Source organism: Dermochelys coriacea, chromosome 2, assembly GCF_009764565.3.
Source record: "Dermochelys coriacea isolate rDerCor1 chromosome 2, rDerCor1.pri.v4, whole genome shotgun sequence".
Classification (NCBI taxonomy): domain Eukaryota; kingdom Metazoa; phylum Chordata; order Testudines; family Dermochelyidae; genus Dermochelys; species Dermochelys coriacea.
Window position 1 is genome coordinate 143,031,126 of NC_050069.1, and position 25,376 is coordinate 143,056,501.

The following is a 25,376-nucleotide window of genomic DNA, read 5'->3' on the forward strand; positions in this document are numbered from 1 at the left end:
CGCAGCTCCCAGAAGCAGCAGCATGCCCCCCTATGGCTCCTACATGGAGGCGTGGCACCAGCCAGGAGGCTCTGCATGCTGCCCTGTCTGCAGGTGCCGCCCCTGTAGCTCCCATTGTCCGTAGTTCCCAGCAATGGGAGCTGCAGGGGCCAGTGCTTGGGGTGGGGGCAGCGTGTGGAGAGACTCCTGGCTGCTCCTATGCATAGGAGCTGCGCGGCAAGCCCCCATGCATAGCAGCTGCACGGCAAGCCCCTGACCCCGCTCCCTGGCTGGAGCACCGGAGTAGGGAAAGCCCCTTATCCCACTCCTCGGCCGGATATCGAGGGCTGGATTAAAAGGCCTGATGGGCCAGATGTGGCCTGTGGGCCCTAGCTTGCCCACCCCGGTCTAGACTGTATTTTGCTACTTTATTTTTGAGAAGGTCATGCGAGACAGCCTTATTAAAGTCAAGATCTACCACAACTACTGCTTCACCCCCATCCACAAGGCTTGTTACCCTGTCAAAGAATGCTATTAAGTTGGTTTGACATGATTTGTTCTTGACAAATCCATGCTGTCTGTTACTTATCTTATTATCTGCTAGGTATTTGCAAATTGATTGTTTGATTATTTGTTCCATTATCTTTCCTGGTACTGAACTTAAACTGACTGGTCTGTAATTCCCTGGGTTGTCCTTATTCCCTTTTTTATAGATTGGCACTATATTTGTCCTTTTCCAGTTTTCTGGAATCTCTCCTGTCTTCCATGACTTTTCAAAGATAATCGCCAATGGCTCAGATATCTCTTCAGTCAGCTTCTTGAGTATTCTAGGAAGTATTTCATCAGGGCAACCCTACTGACTTGAAGACATCTCACTCATCTGAGTAATTTTTAACTTGTTCTTTCCCTATTTTGTCTCAGACCTTATCTAATTTTCACTGGTGTTCACTGTGTTAGATGTCCAATCCCTACTAACTTTTTGGTGAAAACTGAAACAAAAAAGTCATTTAACACGTCTGCCATTTCCACATTTTCTGTTGTCTTTCTCTCTACATTGAGTAACGGTCCTACGCTGTTCTTGGTCTTCCTCTTGCTTCTAATGTATTTGTAGAAAGTTTTCCTGTTACTGTTTGTCTTTAGCTAGTTTAATCTCATTTTGTGCCTACCTGCTTGTGTTTTTGTTTATATCCATCCTTCGTAATTTGACCTAGTTTTCACTTTTTGTAGGACTCTTTTTTGAGTTTCAGATCACTGAAGATCTCCTAGTTTACAGTTTGAATAGTATTTATACTAATAGTAATAGCATTTAGTGTAAATTAAACTTGACATGCATAAATTAGTTTCATCCCCCCCAGGCTCCTGTAAATTGCCAGTGCAGTTCTTATACCTGAAAAGTTAATGGGTTATTTTGGAATGGTGAGGACTGAAACAATCCCCAGTTAACCTAGTATTGCTCTTTGTGTATTTTCCCATTCACGAACAAGGCAGATTAATACTGGCTGAAAGGTAGTCTGACAACTCACTCTGGCCTGGCAGCCAGACCAGGTGTGTCTCAATAGCTCAAGAACTTGGGTTTTGCACAGAGAAAACCTAACCTTTCCTCCCACCCCACCCCCGATTAGCAACTGAGGGCATAGTGTGGGTATCTGTGAAATAGTTCATAGTTGCCTTAAGGCATTAGTAGCTTCAAGCTCTTGCTATTGTCTTGCACAGGGATTTGGGTAGTAAAATTTGAAAACATCTCTTGAAATTAGCTCAGTTCAAGCTGCGTCATGCTATCAGATTGGAGTCGTAATCTGTGTGGTAGGAGACTGGGGAACAAGTCCATCCCCTAGCTATATTACTATTGATGTCTTAGTTATTGCAGATACTGATGCTGATAGCATGTGATAAGTTGCTGGAGTATACGTAGCAACAATGGAGTGAGAACCAAGTCTGTCTAAGGCACATTTAGGTCCAGGGCTGACTAATGGACAGTCCTAATGTGAGCTTGTTCATAGCTTCATCTTCATCACTTGGCATTTTTATAAGACAGGCTATAGCATTCTACTTGGAGTGGGAAAAGTAACTAGTTAGGCCCTGGTGGGGCTCTTTTGGATGTAGAGGATATGACATCGTCTGTCATCCCCTCACAGAATAAAGCAGATAAGATCACTGCATCTGAAGAGACATTCTCATCTGGGAACGATGCATTTCCAAATCTTTCTTCTGAGAGGGAGGATGGTGAGACTCCCATGTTGCCAATTAATCATGAGGCAGGGGAGCATTCAAGAGCAAGAGGGAATTAATTGGTAAAGCTAGTGAAATAAGAAGGGCCATAAATATTATCACAATTTCTGGAAATTTCTGTGATGCTGTCTCCAAAGGCAACCAGCACCTGTAGAGTACAATACCTGGTAAATGGCAGAGGCCAAAATCATGGGTGTGTGGGTGTATTTTTCCACTGACAGTGGAACTACCTGTGCATCTTATCTGATGCATCAACAGATAGTGTAACATGAAACTGGCACCCTTTGTTCCCCACACACACAAGCGTACCTCCTTTTGGAAAACCACACCCATGGTACCTCATTTGTGGGGAACTACATGAAACACAATGTATCACTGTGGACCTTCAAGAAGATAAAGGGTGAACAGCACCACATCTCAGGTGGAGGAGAGCCTGTCACCAGAGTGTGTCTGAACAAATGAATCCATTGCACTCATCCCAGCCCCCAGCTTTCCTCTCTCCCCAGAAGCCTGGGGAAAGAGGTGGACTTTGCCAAGTGCCTTGAAAAAAACAGATCTGGCAGCTAGAATTCCACATATTGTATCAGCACTATGGTTCTCGTAGACCACTCCATTCCAGCTGAATAGATTCAACTTCTGAGTGTCAGACAGTGGGAATCCCTTGGCAGCATGACCCCAAATGTAGAGCTCCTTGCCAGAGAAGGTCAGACTGAATGCAAACTTGATGGTGTTGAGATCAAAGGGTAAAATGCACAATTTCTGACTGAATGTTTCTGACTGAACTGGTATTTAGCCTTGCTGAAAGCAAGTCTAATCAAAAGTTTATTTAGAGAACACTGAAACTATGTGGAATGCTTTTGTGTGTGTGGCTACAGTGTGTTTTACGAGTGTGCCAGGGAGACCACAGTGACTTTTTACACTGAATTTCTTAGAACAGTAGAAGTCACATTAAAAAATTGTTTATTAGGTACAAAACAAAATGCACATACACAGACCATAACAGAAGGTGTCACTGGACTGGGTTATAATTGCTAAGGCCCAAAGGAACTACTGAGCCTCACATGACAGCATGGCACATCATTCAGTATTTTTTAGACTGCAGTTCTGATTATATTGAAAAGCTCCAGTATGTTGCCGTTCTCTTCCTACTTCTCCATTCTATTTTGTTAGGAATGGTACAGTTTTTAGCATCTAGCAACTGCAAGAGAAGGTAGGAAAAGTGGAGACAATATAGGAAGGGGAATGTTCAGTACATGTTGTTTAGCAGACTCCAACCTGTCTTAAAAAAAAAAAAAATTAAAGGCAGTGTGAGAGATAAATGAATAGGAATCCAGACAGCCCCGCCTTGCTCCATGAAGGTATATCTCCTCCCTCTCCATGTCTGGGTAACTAGGGTGCTGGGTTCTTCCTCCTTCTAACTCCAAATTTCACAGGAGAGCTGCAGTGTGCTAGAAGTAGCAGCAGCAACAACGTATTGGCAGCAGAGCTGGCTTTTCTCCTCTTTTATTTGGACACACCAAGCAGGTTTGTAGCTTAAGAGAAGAAGGGAGTGATCTACTCTTTGGGATCGAACTGCAGGTACCTACACAGCAAATCCTTCTACTAAGAATGTGTTGAGCAGAGAAACGCAGCAGCTGCTCCAACTGCAGGACAGGTCTAATGGAGGGGGGGGCATATTTAAAACCATTGAGAGGTTGGAAATGTCTCCTTGAAAATGACCAAAATACTGCACAAAAATCACCACTGTAAAATAAGATTTTTACTTCTCTTTCTGTAAGCAGTGAGAGTTGAACAGGTGATCCAGAGTAATAGAGACAACCCTTCAAAGGGTGTTTGACTCATTCTGGGGAAAGGGCTGAGTTTCATTTTGAATTATGCTCTGTAGGCTGGTGTAAATTTATGTCTATATACTCCCCTAGCCCACAGCAGGTTTCCCATTGACGTCAATGGCTGGGTTTGCACATAGATCAAGGGTAAAATGAGGCTTTATTGAATAGTGAAATGTCTAGATTTTTTAATCATAATTTAATAGTTCTTCAGCACTATTACATTAATTTAGATGAAATATATGGGCCCAATGAATCAAAGAGGTTAACATGACTCTGTCACTGTCCAATATTAAATAATGTTAAAGAAGGTCTGGGATTTGGTATACAGAGATCTCAGCCTGCTTAGTACCATGGCAAGGATGCCATTAAAATTCTTTTAGCCTTTTATTAAAGATACAGAAAAGGAGGAAAAACAGTTAAAGTATTTGAAATGTAAAGTATTCAATAAGACTTTCATTTTACCAACATCCCTGTTTCCCTTACCTTTAGCTGGAGAGAGTCTTTAGTAGGAAAAAAGCCTTTGTTTGACGGTCTTCTAGATGGTAATAGCTGTCCTTTTTGGGGAAAAGAGAAGAAGTTAGATGTTGTTGCTGTTGCTAAAGTCCAATTCCATTTCTTAGGCTATGTCTATGCTATAAGGTAGTGGTATGATTCCCCTGCTCAGGTACACATATTTGTGGTAGCTTGATGAAAACAAGTGGCAGTATAAACAGAAGTGTAGCTGCAGTAGTATGGGTAGCAGCAGTGGAGGCATGGCTGTGTTACCAGCTTTGCCTGTTACTTTGGGGTACTCTCATTTATTAGGGTTACTCTTCTGAGGCGGGTGTATTCTGTACTTCTGTCAATGTACTGCTTGTGTCACTTGTGTTTTCATATGGAGCTCTATTTCTCCATTCTGCAAGTCCCCTCCCAGTGGAGCTATCCTGCAGGATCTCGATTTCCCCAGGACTGGGTCTTCCAGCCCCAGAATCAGATGAACACACACACACTAACAGAGCAAGTCTGAGTGGACCGGGTCAATCAGCACTCTCAAGATGACCCCTTATATGTCCCTGGACTCAACAGGCTGGGCCAAGCAGCACTTCCAAGCTGCCACCCTTATATGCCGCAAGTACCACACCGGAAAAGAATAAGCCTGAGGAGGCTGGGTCGAGCAGCACTTCCAAGCTGCTACCCTTGTATGTCAAAGGTTCAGCACCTCCCGATCCCCTGTAGGCCAATGTTCTGTGATGAGATGTTGGCCTGGGGTGGGGGGGCTGGGGGTGGGCAGGGGACTATTGCTTGGAGTAGTCCTTTGGGTTCTGGGAAGTGCTTGCACCCGCCCACTGCTAAAGGACCCTCCCACAGTCTACGGGGAGGACCACTGGCCTGGGACTGAAATAATGATGGGGGGGAGGAGGAACAATGGAAAAAACAACAAGGACAGGCGTGGGGGTCAAAGGGTGAAAATTAGGAAACCTGAAGGAGTTACTTGGAGTAGTGCTGCAGGGGAAATAGGCTGAGGGAAGGCATGGTGGATAATATTGGTGTAAAGAAGGAAGAGGGAATGAGGTGAAGGAGCAGCGATAGGAGATATTCCAGATTCTAGCATTGCCGGGACTTTATCTAACCCAGCTCCATGTTGGATGGAATAAAGGTGGTGTGGGGACGAATATTACAGGAGCATGCAGTGACTGCCTAAAGAGGATGCTATCAAAATCCTCCACGTCGTCAAGTGAAGGCATTCAGGCAGTTAAATCAGTGCTGGCATTTCAGATTTTGGTGGGGGGGCACCTTTAACTGTGATTCCAAGGGCTATGTAGGCACCTGGAAAATCTAGTTTTCTTTGCAGATAATAACTTTCAAATTAGCTGACAGGAGCACTGTATGCAATGCGCATGTAAAGAAAGAAAATTACATGAATATTAGACCCACTCAACTCTTACACTAACATGTTCTCACATCTGTGTCAAGTCACTTAAGGGACACTGGTTAGGTTTAAAATGTTAATGTATATTCTTTGTTACTAACTCTTGAATACATTAATTGAAACATTTGTAGAAAAATCTAGATCACTTTCTGTCATTTAGGCTACTTACTTTTTGCAGTTCACCAAGCTTGGAATTGGTCATTTAATGATTGGAAACATCCTACTAGGGCAAGGCCCCAGGAGTTTATATTGCACCTGCCTGGGGCTCTTGGGGTGTTACCATACTACAAATAATAGATAAGAAACTGACTTTAAACAGGAATGAATGACACTTTCAAGTCTTTTACAGTATTGCCAACCCCATATGTTCAAAAATCATGAGTCAGGCTCATCAAAAATCAGAAGATTGGTTTAAATATGAGATTATGTAAAAATAATAGATTTGATGTTCTTTTTATTTGCCTTCTGCTTTTTGAGCCTTTAGGGTGCACTGGGGTCATATATTGAAGCTTTCTCCACAGCCACGAGGGCTAGAAACTTACTTTTTCATTAAGAATGAAGGCTGATATCATCACATATCACTTGAATCCAGGAGCTGGACCTTTAAAGAAAACAATAATTTAGCATTAGACTCATGACAAAATCATGAGATTTGGCAACACTGCTTTCACTTCTGTTTAAAGGCTAGTTACTTTCCAGAAGACTCTTAAACACAACACTGCAGTGACTCATAGGAGAATATTTTAAACCAGGTTTCAGAGTAGCAGTCGTGTTAGTCTGTATTCACAAAAAGAAAAGGAGTACTTGTGGCACCTTAGAGACTAACACATTTATTTGATCATAAGCTTTCGTGAGCTACAGCTCACTTCATCGGATGCATTCAGTGGAAAATACAGTGGGGAGATTTATATACATAGAGAACATGAATCAATGGGTGTTACCATACACACTGTAATCAGAGCGATCACTTAAGATGAGCTATTACTAGCAGGAGAGGGGGAGGGGGGACCTTTTGTAGTGATAATCAAGATGGGCCATTTCTAGCAGTTGACAAGAACGTCTGAGGAACAGTGGGGGGTTGGGGTGGGGGATAAACATGGGGAAATAGTTTTACTTTGTGTAATGACCCATCCACTCCCAGTCTCTATTGAAGCCTAAGTTAATTATATCCAGTTTGCAAATTAATTCCAATTCAGCAGTTTCTCGCTGGAGTCTGTTTTTGAAGTTTTTTTGTTGAAGTATTGCCACTTTAGGTCTGTAATCAAGTGACCAGAGAGATTGAAGTGTTCTCCAAATGGTTTTTGAATATTATAATTCTTGACATCTGATTTGTGTCCATTTATTCTTTTAAAAGGATAGGGGGGAGGGATAGCTCAGTGGTTTGAGCATTGGCCTTGCTAAACCCAGGGTTGTGAGTTCAATCCTTGAAGGGGCCATTTAGGGATCTGGGGCAAAAATTGGGGATTGGTCCTGCTTTGAGCAGGGGCTTGGACTAGATGACCTCCTGAGGTCCCTTCCAACCCTAACCTTCTATGATTCATCGGATGCATTTGGTGGAAAATACAGTGGGGAGATTTATATACACACACAGAGAACATGAAACAATGGGTTTTATCATACACACTGTGTTTCATGTTCTCTGTGTGTATATTATAAATCTCACCACTATATTTTCCACCGAATGCATCCAATGAAGTGAGCTGTAGCTCACGAAAGCTTATGCTCAAATAAATTTGTTAGTCTGTAAGGTGCCACAAGTACTCCTTTTCTTTTTATTTTAAACCAAACAAAGAAAATTCCATATTTTCAAGTTGAGGAAAAAATTGAGTCTTCTGAGGTATATCAGGGCCACTGCAGGCAGGAAAGAAAAATAAACAGGCACAGGAGCTCTGGGCAGCTCTGCCTGTTGAAAAAAAAGTTGGAGGGTCCAATCTTCCAGTCCTTAATCGGCTAAAACTCCTTTTGGCATCAGTGCCTCCACTCAGAGATGTTAACATGTGCTCAATAACTATACACTTTGTACTTAAATATCTGAGTCATCTTATCCAGAGCTACACATTTTATATACATTGGCTCAGGGACTATATTTTCTGTCATATTCTGAACAGTGCTGAGATCACAGATGGTGCCCAGCAAATAATACAAATCATGGCAATAATCATCAATTTTATGGACTCTGTGGATGAGATTTCTGTTCTTTTCACTGGAATTGGCCTGAATACAGCAGAAACCCTAAGAATGTCAGGCATAAACACATCTGATACTTATGCAACACTTTCTCATTCCTTCCTTTTCTCAAACTCAGAATAAAAAAATGACAAAACAAAATCATTTTCAGTTAAAATATAAAATTTCATAGCAGACATTGTTCTACAACCCAGCATGGGGCAGAACCTGCCACCTCTTGGGGATTAAGTGATCTCCTCTCATCTGACTCTCATTCTCACTCTTTCTTCATCCTTCCTGACCTCTGTGTTGCTTTTCATGCTATCAACCATGACATCCTTCCCAATCACCTGGGACCAATTGCTGGAGTCTCAGAGAACTGGCCTTCTTGGTTTTGCACCCATCTGAGTCCTCTTTTTTTTGCAGCATGCAGCAAATAGGCTGGTCCAGTGGATAGGGAACTAGCCCTGAGAGGCCTGTATTCCCCCTCCCCCCCCCCCCGCCCAGGACTTCCTGTATGACCACAGGCCAGTCCCTTAGGGATAGAGTTTCAAAGTATTTTAGGCACTATGACAAAGCTCTGTCCTTCCCTCCGTGGGTCCCATGTTTCCTGGTGTATTTCGCTAGCCTCAGAGACTCACTGTGACCCTCCACATAACCCTTCTTTCTCTAGAGACAAGGGTCACAGTCTACTGAGCCATTTTCATCATAAGCCAGCAAGGGAGATGAGGAGAAGTTACCCTTCCTTGCACTGTCTCTGTTGTCTCCCAGTCTCAGTGATTAATCAGGGGGCAAAGGTGGGGGGGGAGCCTGGGCCCACCCTCTACTCCGGGCTCCAGCCCAAGGATCCTAATAGTATCAGCTATGGTAGCTGACCTTTTAGAAACATGACACATACAATTCCCTGGGCTACTTCCTCCACAGCAGCCCTCACTTCCTCAAGCTCCACTTTACCCTTACCTCAGGGCCTCCTTCCTTGTGCCTGATATGGTGTGTACTACTCAGCCTCTTCAACAGCGCAACTTCTTCCCACAGCTCCTGACATGCACCCCCACCTGACTGGCTGGGAGGCTTTTAACTAGTTTCAGCCAGCCCCTGATTGGCTTCAGGTGTCCCAATCAACCTAGCCTTCTCCCTGCCTTCTGGAAAGTTCTTAATTGGCCCCAGGTGTCTTAATTGACCTTGAGCAGCTGCCATTTCACTTATCCTGGTACCAGGGATTTGTTTAGCCTGGAGTTAATATATCTATTTCCCACTGTTTTTCTATAGCCATCTGGCCTTGCCCCGTCACAGCACCCAAAGATTCAGCTAGGCATCTAGTGGGGTTTACAAAGAACCTAACCTTCTAGGTGCTTTGAAAATCCCACTAGGTGACTAAATACCTTTGAAAATCTGACCTTTAGTCTGTGTGTGCCTCAGTGCCCCATCTGTATAATGGGGATAACCGAGGGGCTGTGAGGAGAAATAGGTTAGACATTGTGAGGCACTCAGATACTATGGGGATGGGGCCACATAAGAACCACAGGCAGAGTGGGAACTTCTCTATGCCACTGCTAGCCCTTCCTTGGGTTTTGGCCCCTTCTTTTCACCCATCCCCCTCACATCTCTCTCTTTTCTGAGGGCTTGTCTACTCTACACAGCTTTTAGTGACAAGGCTGTGTCGACACAGCCTTGTCACTAAAAGTCAGCATGTATAAATGCTCTCTGTCAGTATTTTGTCAGCACTTTTGCCAGCACTTCCAGCCGCATTCGCTTTGTCAGAAGAGAGCGCTCCCACATTCACACTGCTGCTTGCATCGGCAAAACTTTTGTATTTCCTGGGGGGTGCTTTTATAAGCACCCATGAAAGACAAAAGTTTATTGACAACTTTGTAGTGTAGACATACCCATCATAGGCGTGCACAGCATATTTCATTAGGGTGTGCATCCAGGGAATTTTTTTTTTTAAGGCGAACATTTAGCACACTATTTTCCACACTGAAAAAAACCAGTAACCTAGTTAATATAATTAATAATAATAATAAAATCAACTCATAGAATTAATGAAAAATGTGTGTATACTCTATATGAGATTATTATATGAGAAATGAAAATGAGCTTGCTTTGGGATTTTACAAGGCATTTATATAATTTAAACACATTTAGTACCCTGAGTAATTATAACACTTCTTGCAAATCACATAGATAGGGATCTCATGGTCCCCTTCCTTCACCCCATTGCAAAGGCGCAGGTGTTATTGCTGGCTGCCCTAGGGCTGCGGTAAACCCTATGGGCAAAACATTTGGAAAGAAGAGGATCAATTGACACAGAGGGCTAAAGGGGGACTCCCATAGTGCATTAATTAACACTTAATAAATACATCAAAATTAAATACATTACAGAGATAAGAACCTGTAATGACAACTTTACTTCATGAGAAGCTCCAGAGAAAGAAAACCCAGAGGGAGTAATGGTAGGGGGAATCCCAGGGAGACCAAAGGGGCTGGTAGAGGGAGCAGACAGAGAACAAAGGTAGAGGCAGAGTGGCTGCAGGGTTGGCCCAGTCTTCTGCATCTCCCCTGTGGGTGGAGACACTGATCTCTCTCATTGTAAGGGGGAACAATAGAATGGAATGCCCAGAAGAATGAATGACTTGAGGACAATTTCCTGAGGGACCTATACCCTTGCAGAGCTTTTCTAGCTCTGACATTTACATTTCTACATAGGGTGGTGGTTTGGCCCAGAGAAATAAAAATCTGCGCATCTTCCATGTGGTTTTGGACCAATGGAAAAAAACAGTTACAATTCAAGTGACTTTTAAAATTCCCTATGAAACTGAGTTAACAAAATAAATGAGCTTATGAACAATCAGAAAATATACTTCTCAAGTGAAAAACTATAACTGGACTTCTTTGCAAAGAAATTGTAAGTTTTCTTACAGGAAAAGCCACACACTGTCTGGAAAGGAAGAGTAGATTAAATTACTTGTTTCAGAGTAGCAGCCGTGTTAGTCTGTATTCGCAAAAAGAAAAGGAGTACTTGTGGCACCTTAGAGACTAACAACATTTGTTAGTCTCTAAGGTGCCACAAGTACTCATTAAATTACTTGCCTCAGTGAAATTAAATATCCAGAGAATTGCTGTACCTGTGATGATGATGACCGGGGTTTGCTCACCTGTGGCTCCCCCTCCCCATGCTGTGGAGGCACAGCCAGGCAGGTCTGCATCTGCAAGCAGGCCCCCTGCCTCAGGTGCAGCTCCCATTGGCCTTGGTGGCCAACAGTCTGGGAGCCTCCTGGCCAATGAGTTGGGGGCAAGAGGGGGAAGGCAAAGGGGGAGATTGTAGGAGCTCGGGAGCAGGGCGGGGGAGCTGTCTCTGGAGGCACAAAGGGGGGATTCTCTGGAGAGGGGTGATGGGGGCACAGGGGCTGGTGGGGATCTTCCATGGGGGCAGAGGTTTGTGTGGGTCTCTGTGGGGTGGGGGACAGCGTGATAGACAGAGCCAGCTGCAGCCTGGGTCTGGTCTGTGGGGGAAGAGAGTGTTGCTATACCCCCCACCCCTCCAAGAAGCCCCCTCTGTACTGTGTATTTTATATCAGCCCCAGGGTGCCCATCGCTGCTCCTTTCTCCTGCCCCCGGCTCCATCTGATTGTCCCCACAATGCCCCTCCCGTCTGTGTCTGACAGTGACAGACTCCTGCTCCTCTCTCTGCATGCAGCTCCCTCCCCATCCCTGCTGGGGAGGCGCGGTCAGGCAGCTCTGGCATCGCCCCCCACAGGTCCCATTGGACAGGTTCCTGGCCAATGGGCTGGGAACCAGGTCTGCTCTGGGAGGCAGCGTGCACAGGGACGCCGGGGAGGGGGAGCTGCCCCTGAGGTGAGAGCGCCCCACGCCGCCGAACCGTGGAGCATGGGCACCACGGCCCATCTCGCCACCTATGTATCCAACCCACCCTGCTCCCTGTCCCCTGACTGCCCCCGCCCCTTATCCAACCCCATGAGGCTCCTAGCAGCGTTTGGCTCAGCGCAGAGCCAGACATGCTGCCTCACGGAAGCACGCAGCCCCGCCCCCCCAGAGCTCTGCCCTGCATTAGGGTGTGCCTGGGCACACCCGGCACACCCCGGGTGCATGCCTATGATACCCATGTAAACTTGACTCAGAGGACTTGGCTCAGGCTGTATTTCTCCTGAGTCCCATGCATTCACTCTTCAACACACGCACACCTGCCCCTCAGAGGAATTCCTGTCTTACAGGCTCATCTAAGGACTTTCATTTCATAAGATCCTTAATTTAACTACCAGCCCTGTCTTAATCATGCTGCCTCTCTTTGTAAACAAAATACTGACCCCCTGCCCTAGGGGCACAAGCTGGGAGCAGCACCTCTCCTCTGCAGACCTCATATTCCACACTCAGGGTATGTCTACTCTACGAAATTAGGTTGAATTTATAGAAGTCATTTTTTTAAAAATCGTTTTTATATAGTCAATTGTGTGTGTGTCCTCACAAAATGCTCTAAGTTCATTAAGTGCATTAACTCGGTGGAGTGCTTCCACAGTACCGAGGCTAGCGTCGACTTCTGGAGTGGTGCACTGTGGGTAGCTATCGCACAGTTCCCGCAGTCTCTGTCACCCATTGGAATTCTGGGTTGAGATCCCAATGCCTAATGGGGCAAAAACATTGTCGCGGGTGGTTCTGGCTACATGTCATCAGGCCCTCCCTCCCTCCCTCCCTCCGTGAAAGCAACGGCAGACAATCGTTTCACGCCTTTTCTCCTGAGTTACCTGTGCAGACACCATACCACGGCAAGCATGGAGCCCTCTCAGCATTGTCACCTTTCATCTCCTGGGTGCTGGCAGACACGGTACTGCATTGCTACACAGCAGCAGCTCATTGCCTTTTGGCAGCAGACGGTGCAATAGGCTTGATAACCATCATCATCATGTCCGAGGTGCTCTTGGCCACCTCGGTTAGGTTGGTCAGGAGAGCCTGGGCAGACATGGGCACAGGGACTGAAATAGGAGTGACTCGTCCAGGTCCGGCAGTCCTATTGCACCGTCTTCTGCTGAGCAGCCAGGAGATGAGGAAGGCTAGCAGTCCTATTGCACCGTCTGCTGCCAGCCAAAGATGTAAAAGATAGATGGAGAGGATCAAAACAAGAAATAGACCAGATTTGTTTTGTATTCATTTGCTCCCCCCTCCCTCCCTCTGTGAAATCAACAGCCGACAATTTTTTCGGTGTGGTCTGTCGGGGGCACCTTGAAAAGTTTAATGAAGATTCAGTCCTGCCTGAACTACCAGGAGGACAGATAGCTCAGTGGGTTGAGCATTGGGTTGCGCATTGACCTGCTAAACCCAGGGTTTTGAGTTCAATCCTTGAAGGGGCCAGTTGTTTTTGTTTCTCATTGATGTAAAGCCACTTCCTTTGTAGATTTTAATTCCCTGTAAGCCAATCCTGTAAGCCATGTCTTCAGTCGCCCCTCCCTCCGTCAGAGCAACAGCAGACAATCATTCTGCACCTTTTTTCTGTGCAGACGCCATACCACGGCAAGCATAGAGGCTGCTCAGATCACTTTGGCAATTAGGAGCACATTAAACACCACGCGCATTATCCAGCAGTATATGCAGCACCAGAACCTGGCAAAGTGAAACCGGGCGAGTAGGCGACATCAGCGCGGTGACGAGAGTGATGAGGACATGGACACAGACTTCTCTCAAAGCATGGGCCCTGGCAATGTGGGCATCATGGTGCTAATGGGGCAGGTTCATGCGGTGGAACACCGATTCTGGGCCCGGGAAACAAGCAGACTGGTGGGACCGCATAGTGTTGCAGGTCTGGGACGATTTTCAGTGGCTGCGCAACTTTCGCATGCATAAGGGCACTTTCATGGAACTTTGTGACTCGCTTTCCCCTGCCCTGAGGCACAAGAATACCAAAATGCGAGCAGCCCTCACAGTTGAGAAGCGAGTGGCAATAGCCCCGTGGAAGCTTGGAACGCCAGACAGCTACCGGTCAGTCGGGAATCAATTTGGAGTGAGTAAATCTACTATGGGGGCTGCTGTGATGCAAGTAGTCAATGCAATCAAAGATCTGATGATATCAAGGGTAGTGACCCTGGGAAATGTGCAGGTCATAGTGGATGGCTTTGCTGCAATGGGATTTCCTAACTGTGGTGGGGCCAAAGACGGAACCCATATCCCTATCTTGGCACGGAGCACCAAGCCGGCGAATGCATAAACCGCAAGGGTACTTTTCAATAGTGCTGCAAGCACTGGTGGATCACAAGGGACGTTTCACCAACATCAACGTGGGATGGCTTGGAAAGGTTCATGACGCTCGCGTCTTCAGGAACTCTGGTCTGTTTAAATGGCTGCAGAAAGGGACTTTCTTCCCAGACCAGAAAATAACTGTTGGGGATGTTGAAATGCCTATAGTTATCCTTGGGGACCCAGCCTACCCCTTAATGCCATGGCTCATGAAGCCATACACAGGCAGTAGTCAGGAGTTGTTCAACTACAGGCTGAGCAAGTGCAGAATGGTGGTAGAATGTGCCTTTGGATGTTTAAAAGCACGCTGGTGCAGTTTACTGACTCGCTTAGACCTCAGCGAAACCAATATTCCCATTGTTATTACTGCTTGCTGTGCGCTCCACAATATCTGTGAGAGTAAGGGGGAGACATTTATGGCGGAGTGTGAGGTTGTGGCAAATCGGCTGGCCATTGGTTACGTGCAGCCAGACACCAGGGTGATTAGAAGAGCACAGCAAGGTGCGGTGCGCATCAGAGAAGCTTTGAAAACCAGTTTCATGACTAGCCAGGCTACGGTGTGAAAGGTCTGTTTGTTTCTCCTTGATGAAACCCCCCCTCCCTTTGGTTCACTCTACTTCCCTGTAAGCTAACCACCCTTCCCCTCCCACCTTTGATCACCGCTTGCAGAGGCAATAAAGTCATTGTTGCTTCACATTCATGCATTCTTTATTAATTCATCACACAAATAGGGGGATAACTGCCAAGATAGCCTGGGAGGGGTGGTGGAGGAGGGAAGCACCGGGTAAGGTGGTGGAGGAGGGAAGGACAAGGCCACACAGCACTTTAAAAGTTTAAAACTTTAAAACTTATTGAATGCCAGCCTTCTGTTGCTTGGGCAATCCTCTGGGGTGGAATGGCTGGGTGGCCAGAGGCCCCCCCCCCACTGCTTTCTTGGGTGTCTGGGTGAGGAGGCTATGGAACCTGGGGAGGAGGGCAGTTGGTTACACAGGGGCTGTAGCGGCGCTCTGTGCTCCAGCTGTCTTTCCTGCAGCTCAACCATACGCTGGAGTATATTAGTTTGATCCTCCAGCAGCCTCAGCATTGAATCCTGCCTCCTCTCATCACGCTGCCACCATCTTTCAGCTTCAGTCCTCTCTTCAGCCCGCCACTTACCCTCTTCAGCCCGCCACCTCTCCTCCCAGTCATTTTGTGCTTTCCTGCACTCTGACATTGTCTGCCTCCATGCATTCGTCTGTGCTCTGTCAGTGTGGGAGGACAGCATGAGCTCAGAGAACATTTCATTGCGAGTGCGTTTTTTTCGCCTTCTAATCTTCACTAGCCTCTGGGAAGGAGAAGATCCTGTGATCCTTGAAACACATGCAGCTGGTGGAGGGAAAAAAAGGGACAGTGGTATTTAAAAAGACACATTTTATAGAACAATGAGTACACTCTTTCATGGTAAACTTTGCTGTTAACATTACATACATAGCACATGTGCTTTCGTTACAAGGTTGCATTTGGCCTCCCCCCACCGGGTGGCTAACCCCTCCCCCCTTCCCCCACCATGTAGCTAATAGCAGGAACATTTCTGTTTATCCACAGGCAAACAGCCCAGCAGGAAAGGGCACCTCTGAATGTCCCCTTAAGAAAAGCACTCTATTTCAACTAGGTGACCATGAATGATATCACTCTCCTGAGGATAACACAGAGAGATAAAGAACGGATGTTGTTTGAATGCCAGCAAACATACACTGCAATGCTCTGTTCTACAATGATTCCCGAGTACGTGCTACTGGCCTGGTGTGGTAAAGTGTCCTACCATGGTGGACGGAATAAGGCTGCCCTCCCCAGAAACCTTTTACAAAGGCTTTGGGAGTACATCCAGGAGAGCTTTATGGAGATGTCCCTGGAGGATTTCCGCTCCATCCCCAGACAAATTAACAGACTTTTCCAGGAGCTGTACTGGCCGCGAATGCCAGGGCAAATTAATCATTAAACATGCTTGCTTTTAAACCATGTATACTATTTAAAAAGGTACACTCACCAGAGGTCCCTTCTCCGCCTGGTGGGTCCAGGAGGCAGCCTTGGGTGGGTTCGGGGGATACTGGCTCCAGGTCCAGGGTGAGAAACAGTTCCTGGCTGTCGGGAAAACTGGTTTCTCTGCTTGCTTGCTGTGAGCTATCTACAACCTCATCATCATCAACTTCTTCATCCCCAAAACCTGCTTCCTTGTTGCCTCCCTCTCCATTGAAGGAGTCAAAGCACACTGTTGGGGTACTGGTGGCTGAACCCCCTAAAATGGCATGCTGCTCATCATAGAAGCAGCATGTTTGGGGCTCTTACCTGGAGCGGCCGTTTGCCTCTCTGGTTTTCATAGGCTTGACCCAGCTCCTTAAGTTTCACGCGGCACTGCTTCGGGTCTCTGTTATGGCCTCTGTCCTTCATGCCCTGGGAGATTTTGACAAATGTTTTGGCATTTCGAAAACTGGAACGGAGTTCTGATAGCATGGATTCCTCTCCCGATACAGCGATCAGATCCTGTACCTCCCATATGGTCCATGCTGGAGCTCTTTTGCGATTCTGGGACTCCATCATGGTCACCTCTGCTGATGAGCTCTGCACTCACCTGCAGCTTGCCACGCTGGCCAAACAGGAAATGAGATTCAAAAGTTCGCGGGCCTTTTCCTGTCTACCTGGCCAGTGCATCTGAGTTGAGAGTGCTGTCCAGAGCAGTCACAATGGAGCACTCTGGGATAGCTCCTGGAGGCCAATACTGTCTAATTGCATCCACAGTACCCCAAATTTGACCCGGCAAGGCAGATTTCAGTGCTAATTCCCTTGTCAGGGGTGGAGTAAAGCAATCCATTTTAAGAGCCCTTTAAGTCGAAAAAAAGGGCTTTGTCGTGTGGACAGGTGCTAGGTTAAATCGATTTAACGCTGCTAAATTCAACCTCAACTCCTAGTATAGACCAGGGCTCAGGCTGCTCTTCAGTTAAGAAACCTTGGGGGAGGGAGGGGGAGCAGAGCCCCTCTCCCTTGTCCCCCCTAAATGGTGCCCCAGAGTTGAATGCTGCCCTAAAGAACTGGTGGGGGCATCTTTTGTCATTGGGGCTAATAATACCACCTTACCTCACAGAGGTGTTGAGAAAATAAAAGTTTGTGAAGCATTCAGTTACTATAGTGATAAGCAACACAAATAAGCCCATGAGGAAATTAATAATTCTATATTCAGAGCAGGGTTTGTTTTGAATCATGTGCAATAAATAAGTTCTGGGGTCATGCATTGAACAGTGAAGAGAAAACACAATAATGAATAGCTGTTCAGGAAGCAGCATTCTTCCTGTGCACTGAATGAGGCAGGGGTCCTGTGGAAAAAATGGGATGTGATCATGTAACTAAAGAATGTCTTCTTTCCCAGCCAGTTCTACTCGCCCACTCAGGGCTTCCCATTCAAATCCTAGTCTTCCCTACTCATTGGGTCCCCTTCCAGTCTCCTGCACAGCCCGGTCCAGTCTCCCACATTGGGCTCCTCTTTGGATCCTCAGTTTTCCTCTGCTGCTTACCACCATTCTCACTCTCTACCCCCACCCCAAGGATCCTTGTCTCAGTTTCCCTTCCCACAACAACTCCCACATTCAGTCTCCAGGCCCCTCTCCCCCCAACTTCTTGTCCCAATATACTTTCTCACTGCCACTGCTTGTCCCTCTCCCCCCCACCCCCACCCCAGTCTGTTTTTTCTCTGCATGAGTCAGGTAGCCTTCTTCTCCACACAGCCTTCTTCTCCACGGCACCAGTAGGGGTAGCCTTGAAAACACAGGAAAGACAGACTCCCTGCTCTCAGTTCCAGATCCATAGTAGCCCCCAGCACCAGAAGCAATTGCAGTGAAAGTCCTGCTCAGTCCCTGAGGATGGAATCCTCAGAGAATTTAGCTGCCAAACTCTGACAAGTGTCTACTGAGCACATGTGAACTAAGAGTTTTCAGAGGCTTAGATACTCACTAAATGTGGGCTGTTTTTTATGAGAATGGCAAAAAGCACATCAATGACACAATGGCCGCCCCCTGCCAGATTTCAAACCCCTGCTCCAAAGCATGAGGATGCTAAACTTTCTCAGTAAAACAGTTGTCAGAAGTATTTTAACATGGGCAAAAAAACATATTTCCTCCTAATCTGTTTCTCAGAAATGGCTGGACCCTTTTTGTTGAAATTTTCCAAAAGCAATATTGGGCCTGAGGCAGACATTTAGCATGGAAAAATTCAGCCCAGATGGTTTAAGCCTGGCCAAGATCCTCAAATCACAGTCTGATAATGGAACAACCTTAAGTGTAGGCAGTGCTACCAGTGCCACCTGTAAAATCATCACCTACATCTTTATTCTGGAATTACCGTTTCTCTGATGTTGATCTCAAATTTATCTGCATAGCTAGAGAGAAAAACTGTTTGGGTTTGTGATATAAGACTACAAAGGTTCATGTCTGCTGCTACCCGTACTGACTATCATTAAGGTTAAGCTTTTGTCATGGTTATCTTTAGTAAAAGTCATGGACAGGTCACGGGCAACCAACAAAAATTCACGGAAGCCTGTGACCTGTCCCTGACTATTACTAAAAATAACTGGGAGGGAGGAGGGGGGCTGACTGCCACGGTGACTGACTGCTGCTGCCACAGGGGCTGAAGTCAAAGAAGTCACAGAGGTTCATTAAAGTCACGGCATCCGTGACCTTCATGACTAAATCGTATCCTTAACTATAGGATATACACTTCCTGATTTGCTGTTTACTATCCATGAACTTGACCAAGTGTGGGAATACCACAAGGTAACCAGTCCAAATTCACATGCCTCATTACTGACAACTTCCAGCATTTTCTTCATGTGAGGTTCTTATTGGTTCACCATCAAATTGTATTATAATCGGCCTGTTTCTCCTTTCACATCAGAGGAAATCAGGAGTAACTGCTTTGTGGTTAATGGCATTGCATAAGGGTAAAACGGTGTGATATCAGAAATAGGCCCCAAATGTTTAAGTTGTGTATGTCATTCTTAACTTTGTTTTTTTTATCTTCCTTTCTTTATTTTCAGGTTACTAACAGGATTGGTTGAGATCTATTCGAAAAGTTTCTCACTTTGGAACATTACCGTTCAATTTTAATTTTCCCTTTGAGACATGACATATTAAAGTTATTCATTAATGTTATAATGTCACTCAATGTAATATTTTCTGAAAATCTAACTTGTATTTAATTTGTTTTATGCTAATATTTTAATATCTTTTTTCATTTCTACTTTACTTTAGTTTTTCAAATGACTTTAGATGCTCAACCTTTCCTGTATGATATTGGAAAAAGAACTGATTATGTGGGCTTTGGACATGAAGAGCAAGTGGAGCACATCAAGGCATATGTTTGCAAACCATCTTCTGTCACAGACAAAGCTGTGATTGTGATTCATGACATATATGGATGGCAATTCCCAGACATTAGATACATAGCTGATCTAGTGGCAGCTGAGGGATATGTGTAAGCATTATTGTTTTACTGATTTCTTCCCAAAGAGATGCACTCAAGTTCACCAGATTCAAATTTCCAAATTGTGTTTTCCATATACAAGGAGAAATCATGTCATTTCTGTCTGAATTACTTATCTAAGAATAAAGGACACATAAAAGTGGTACCTTCCTGACAGCTCCCAGTGTAGAATAGGTTTTCTCAGTTCAGGGTGCAACAATTCTCGGAACATAGTGGCTTCACAAGCAGAGTTCTGAGAAATGTCAAGGTGCAGTGCACTAACAGAAGCACCAACAAAAGGTTGCTGTGTTTGAGTGCCCAGCAATGTGGGTGATTTAAAAAACTGAAACTGTTTTAAACTGAAATTTAATTAGAAATACTAACAAGAAATGTATATTCATGGTAGGTTGTGCAACCTCTCTTTAAAACAAAACTTGTTTGAGCCTAGACAACATGACAATATTTGTTTTAGCTTTCATTAGCAAAGATGTAACATGAGAGCGAGAGAGTGCGAGTGTGCATAGCGATGAAGATTTCTTTTAAATGCACTGGCCTTTGGATTTGATTTTTAAAGATAAGGTGATATAGCATCAGTTTATTTTCTACAGAAACACTGTATTTTTTTTAGAGAGACAAGGTGGGTGAGGTAATACTTGTTACTGGACCAATTTCTGTTGATGAAAGAGACAAGCTTTCAAGCTTCCACAGAGCTCTTCTTTAGGTCTGGGAAAGGTACTCAGTCTTACTAAATCTTGTTAAGTAATTTTCTGACTACTGGAATAGCATGATGATTAAGAGGTGATACTGACACTAACCATGTGGGTGACCATTATGGGGCAAAAAAGGGCCGAATGAATATTTAGGGGTGTACATAGATTTTCCCTGTTGCTATTGCCTGGACCTAAAAGTTGAGTCAATTTTATTTTTCATACAGAGCCATCTGCCCAGATTTTTTTCTGGGGAAAAAACCTTGGACATCTGCTGATCACTGGGCTGAGTTTGGTGACTGGTTGAAAGATCGAGATCCTACAAAAGTGGACAGGTGAGATGTATATTTATGCTGGAAATGTCAAAGCTTCATGGGCACCTAAACATAAAGATATGGACTTAATGTAGCAATTAAAGAGAATTTAAGTGCCTTTAGGCAGCTGCAAGGGCTAGCTCTGATGTAGCTAGATCAAAGCTAGCTTGAGTAATAACAGCAGTGAAGCTGGTGCAACATGGGTGGCTGCAACAGCTGGCCCTGCCTGCCCAGGACTCTGGGTACATATTCAAATAGCCCCCAGCCATGTTGGCTTCACGGCTATTATTATTCAAGCTTGCTTTGATCTACCTATCTATGGTGTTGCAATCAGTCCTCCAGATTACAGAGTAGACAAAGCCTGTGTGGGAGGGAGCATTACAGGAGTTAAAGGTTGAAAAGTTAGGCCATCCCTGGGCACACTAAGAGAGGAGAGCTGCTGCACCATGTTCTTCCATGGGGCCAGGTCAGTGCTTCAAGGCTGCCTGGGGGGAACTGCAAAAGATGCCTACTGAGGGGGAAAGAGGGTTACTTCAAAAGTGTGTGATCATAATGTGCTTTTTATTTTGCAAAAGTGTAAGGATGTGGAGGAGGGGTTAGAGAAAGGGAGGAAAAACTAGGAGTGAGGGGAATTGCATGGATTTCAGTTTATATTTAAAAGTGCCATGAAAGGTGCTTATTTTTTAATTTACCAGTTATCTGACCAATGGCCTTGTGGTGTCCTGCTGGCTGGGCACCCAGATGTGTGCAAGTGTCTCTTGAAAGTAGGATATGAGTCTGCGCTCTCCCACTTTGTGGAGATAGTGGCATAATTACTACAGCCACTTAGGACAAGGGCACACCAAACTTCTGGCACTAGTAGCACGCCGGGTGTACCGTGACTGAGGCAAACACTGAAGGGGCTTCAGGTGCTAGACTCTGTAGATGTTAGACCTGGTGGATCCCAATAATCACTCCGATGTTTGGCTAAAGTGAAGGGGTATTTTAGTAGGGCTGGTAAGAAAGGGAAGGGTTGCAGATACTCTAGGTCAGGGTGGGCAAACTACGGCCCAGGGGCCGCCTCCGGCCCTTCAGACATTTTAATCCAGCCCTCAAGCTACCGCTGGGAAGCGGGGTCCAGGGTTTACCCTGGTCCGGTGCTCCAGCTGAGAGTTTGCCCCGCTCCATGCGTGCTGTGGCTTCGCACTGCTCCCGGAAGCAGTGGCATATCCCCCCTCCGGCTCCTATACATAGGGGCAGCCAGTGGGCTCCGCATGCTGCCCCTGCTCCAAGTGCTGCCCTGCAGCTCCCATTGGCTGGGAACCATGGCCAATGGGAGCTGCAGGGGCGATGCCTGCAGACAGGGCAGCCCGCCTAACCACCTGGCTGCGCCTCCGTGTAGGAGCTGGAGGAGGCACATGCCGCTACTTCTGGGAACTGCTTGAGGTAAGTGTCACCTAGAACCTGCACCCTGACCCTCTCCTGTAGCCCAATCCCCTGCCCCAGCCCTGATCCACCTCCCATCTTCTGAACCTGTTGGTCCCAGCCCGGAGCACCCTCCTGCACCTCCAACCCTCATCCCCAGCCTCACCCCAGAGCCTGTACCCCCAGCTGGAGCCCACCCCCCCCACCTCCGCACTTCAACCTCCTGCCCCAGCCCAGATCCCCCTTCCGCACCCTGAACTCCTCATTTCTGGCTCCATCCTAGAGCCTGCACCCCCAGCCAGAGCCCTCACCCCCTCCCATACCCCAACCCCCAATTTCATGAGCATTCATGGCCCACCATATAATTTTCATACCCAGATGTGGCCCTTGGGCCAAAAAGTTTGCTCACCCCTGCTCTAGGTACAGTGGCTTAAACAGTTACAGCTGAAAGTGAAACAAAAGCAGTTCCTGTCTGGGCCTCTGGGGACAGTCCAGTCTTCAGGTCTATTGTCAGGCGTGCCCTCTCCAGTCCAGTCTCCTTCAAAGCAAATAGGGGCTTGCAGATTTCCAGGCCAGGATCTGTTAGGGGTGTGTCTCACTGGGACCGCTCTCCGCTGGCTCCCTGCCCAGTCTCTGCTGCTCCTCCACAAGTCTTGCACAGACCTGCTCCCAGTGGCAACATATGGCAGTCATACCCTGTGCCTCAGCTTTTGCTGCAGCATGCTCTGCACACAGTTCCTGGGGCTTGCCCCCTGCATCCAGAGTCCCTGCTGCTCTTGGCACCATGCCACCACTGCTTCTCAAAAGTGCCAAGTCTCTTCCTGGGTCAGGGTCTTTTCATACAATTTCTGCCCCTTCCTCCTGCTGGGCCTGAGGAAGAGCATGTGCCATGGGAGGGGAGTTGATGGGAATGGTAGTTTCCAGCTTATCAAATTCAGGACAGTTGGATGGGGGGAAAGGTTGCAGTTCTGTAGTGGGCAATGTCTCAGGGGGAGGAGATGCTGAGCCTTGCCTGGCTGTGCTTCCAGACGGTTTATGTGCTGCAGAGTTGGGGTCAAATGAAGAGATACAATTCTGTGTTTGGATGGATGCTGTGGGGCTGGAGTTGGAGTTTCCTGGTGGTGCACTGGAGTAATTTCCTCCTTATGTTCAGATCCACCATAGTAAGCAGTGAAGTAAAGGGTTATCAGCTTGGTGTCAAGGCTCCTCTCTTGACTCCTGTCTCTTCCTTTGCAATGGCCATGTCCTCTTCAAGGGTAGCTGGAGTTTGCTTCTGGAGAGGTCCTGGGTCACAGCAGGGGGTTCTCATAGGAGGGTTGCTCTGGTCTACGTATTTTACAAAAGGAAAATGGTGGGGAGAGGCGAATCTTTATTACTGACAGACATACAGACCTCAGCCACTTGCTTGGAGGACTCTGTTGGCAGGGCAAGGTGCCTTCTGTGCTCTGTTACCCTTGTAAGGGCTGTGGTTTGTGCTTCACCATGGGATGGACTGTTGTATTCACAACCTGGGAATGCTCTGTCTTTCACATAAGGAGCTGCAAATCTTGCCACTTGGTGAGGGGCATTTTTGATAAACGCCCCACTCCTGGCTGCAATGAGTCTCAGGAGTAGCTGTGGGAAAAGATAATGAGAACGTGGTCTTGTGAGCAATATAAACATGCAACACCCCGCCCAACATACTCACCTGGAGACAGCTGGTTCATGTGAATGGTGGATAATCCCCACCTCCTGGAGGGATTGTAGCACCATTATCTCCCCTTCACCCCAACCACAGTTCCTTTCTTTGGCTTTGGCACACACAACTGCTGTCTTTTTAACCTCTCTGCAGAGTACCAGCCACTTCCCAATATCCTCCAGACTACTCCTCTGGTGTCCCACAGCTTTCACCCCGCCTATCACCTGTATCCATAGGTACTGAGGCTGGCTTTGATCTTTCTCCAAACTCCATGTGGAAAGGAGGCAAAGTTTTCCATGAATCAGTTTTTCAGGTAGAATGCTCCCATTCTCTGCCAGCCATTGTCTGCCCATCTCACGTGACACTTTCCTTCTCCAGTTGATGATAATAGGATTTATTCTCTTGCACAGCTCCTAAGCAAAATGTGCAGGATTACCCTAGAACATATTAAAGAGAATGTTTCTTGTAGGAGGGAAATATCGATGCCTGCAGAGGAAATGATCAGCTGAATGCTGATTCAGTGTGTCAATGGGAGGTCTGTCTAACATACATCCCATGTATCTGAGGCTTCCTTGACATATCCTCCAATACATTCACTTTACACAGTGTGTACATACACTAGTGAATTAGAATTTTGTTATTGCATGCCAGTGCTTGATTTCTGAGGGGAGCTTTCAGGTCCTTTCTGCAGCTCTTCTCTAAATACTTTGAGGAAGACAACTAAGTTCTTCTGATTAAATTTTCACTTTTAAACAGCAAATGAAATGTAGGTACAGTTATCGATAGTCCATACCGACATTTGCAACAAACTAGTTCCTGAATTCAGGGAGGCACTGTTAGTTCTTCAGTGTCCATCAGGAGAGCCTGAAACTTCAAGAAACAGACAATAAAGCCAGAGTGACACCCATCTACTCTGACATTGACTGATGGGGCCACTAAGCACTTCCATAACCTTTTAGGAGTAGCTCAGTGCACCGGCCTATCCCCTACTCTTGCTGGCACAGCTTCCGACTACGCAGATCCCAGAATCCCTGTGTATAACAATATCACTGAATTTTCAGAACAGATAGTTGCTGAACGTTTACCTTTTAGAATTATTTCTCAAAACAATGTGCAGATATATAAGCACTTACCTATCAGTTTAGGCACCAAGTTTTGAAAATCTAGCTTAGTATATGCAATTACATTTAAAATGTAAAAAATGAAAAATCAGACCTCTGAAAAATAATAAAATGAAAATGTTTTCAAACTTGTTGAGACTTCTGAAATTAAAAAAAAGAATTGACCATGGTATATATTAAAAACACTTCCCAAATTTGTTACACTAACCTTTATATGCAGTACATGTGCCGTTTTGTGTAATAGTTATTGTCAGTTTAATTTTGGAAAAATGTTTAGTTGGATAATTCTTTAACACTCTGTTAAGTGGTT

The 25,376-nt window shown here is 45.9% G+C and overlaps 1 protein-coding gene across 2 annotated transcripts in view; it reads left to right on the plus strand.

The window, feature by feature from the left end:
• The first annotated feature begins 3,597 nt into the window (after positions 1–3,597).
• The window catches only part of LOC119851188 (carboxymethylenebutenolidase homolog), a 28,444-nt gene continuing 6,665 nt past the window's right edge, over positions 3,598–25,376 (plus strand). Inside the window, exons 1-3 of one of the 2 annotated variants that reach the window (XM_043508469.1) lie at positions 3,598–3,786; positions 19,632–19,854; positions 20,777–20,884. In XM_043508469.1, coding sequence (XP_043364404.1) covers positions 19,640–19,854; positions 20,777–20,884 — 323 coding nt within the window. In that variant the 5' untranslated portion in view covers positions 3,598–3,786; positions 19,632–19,639. Of the gene's footprint in view, positions 3,787–19,611; positions 19,855–20,776; positions 20,885–25,376 lie in introns of those variants that run through there. The other variant, XM_038390618.2, reaches the window with a different exon arrangement.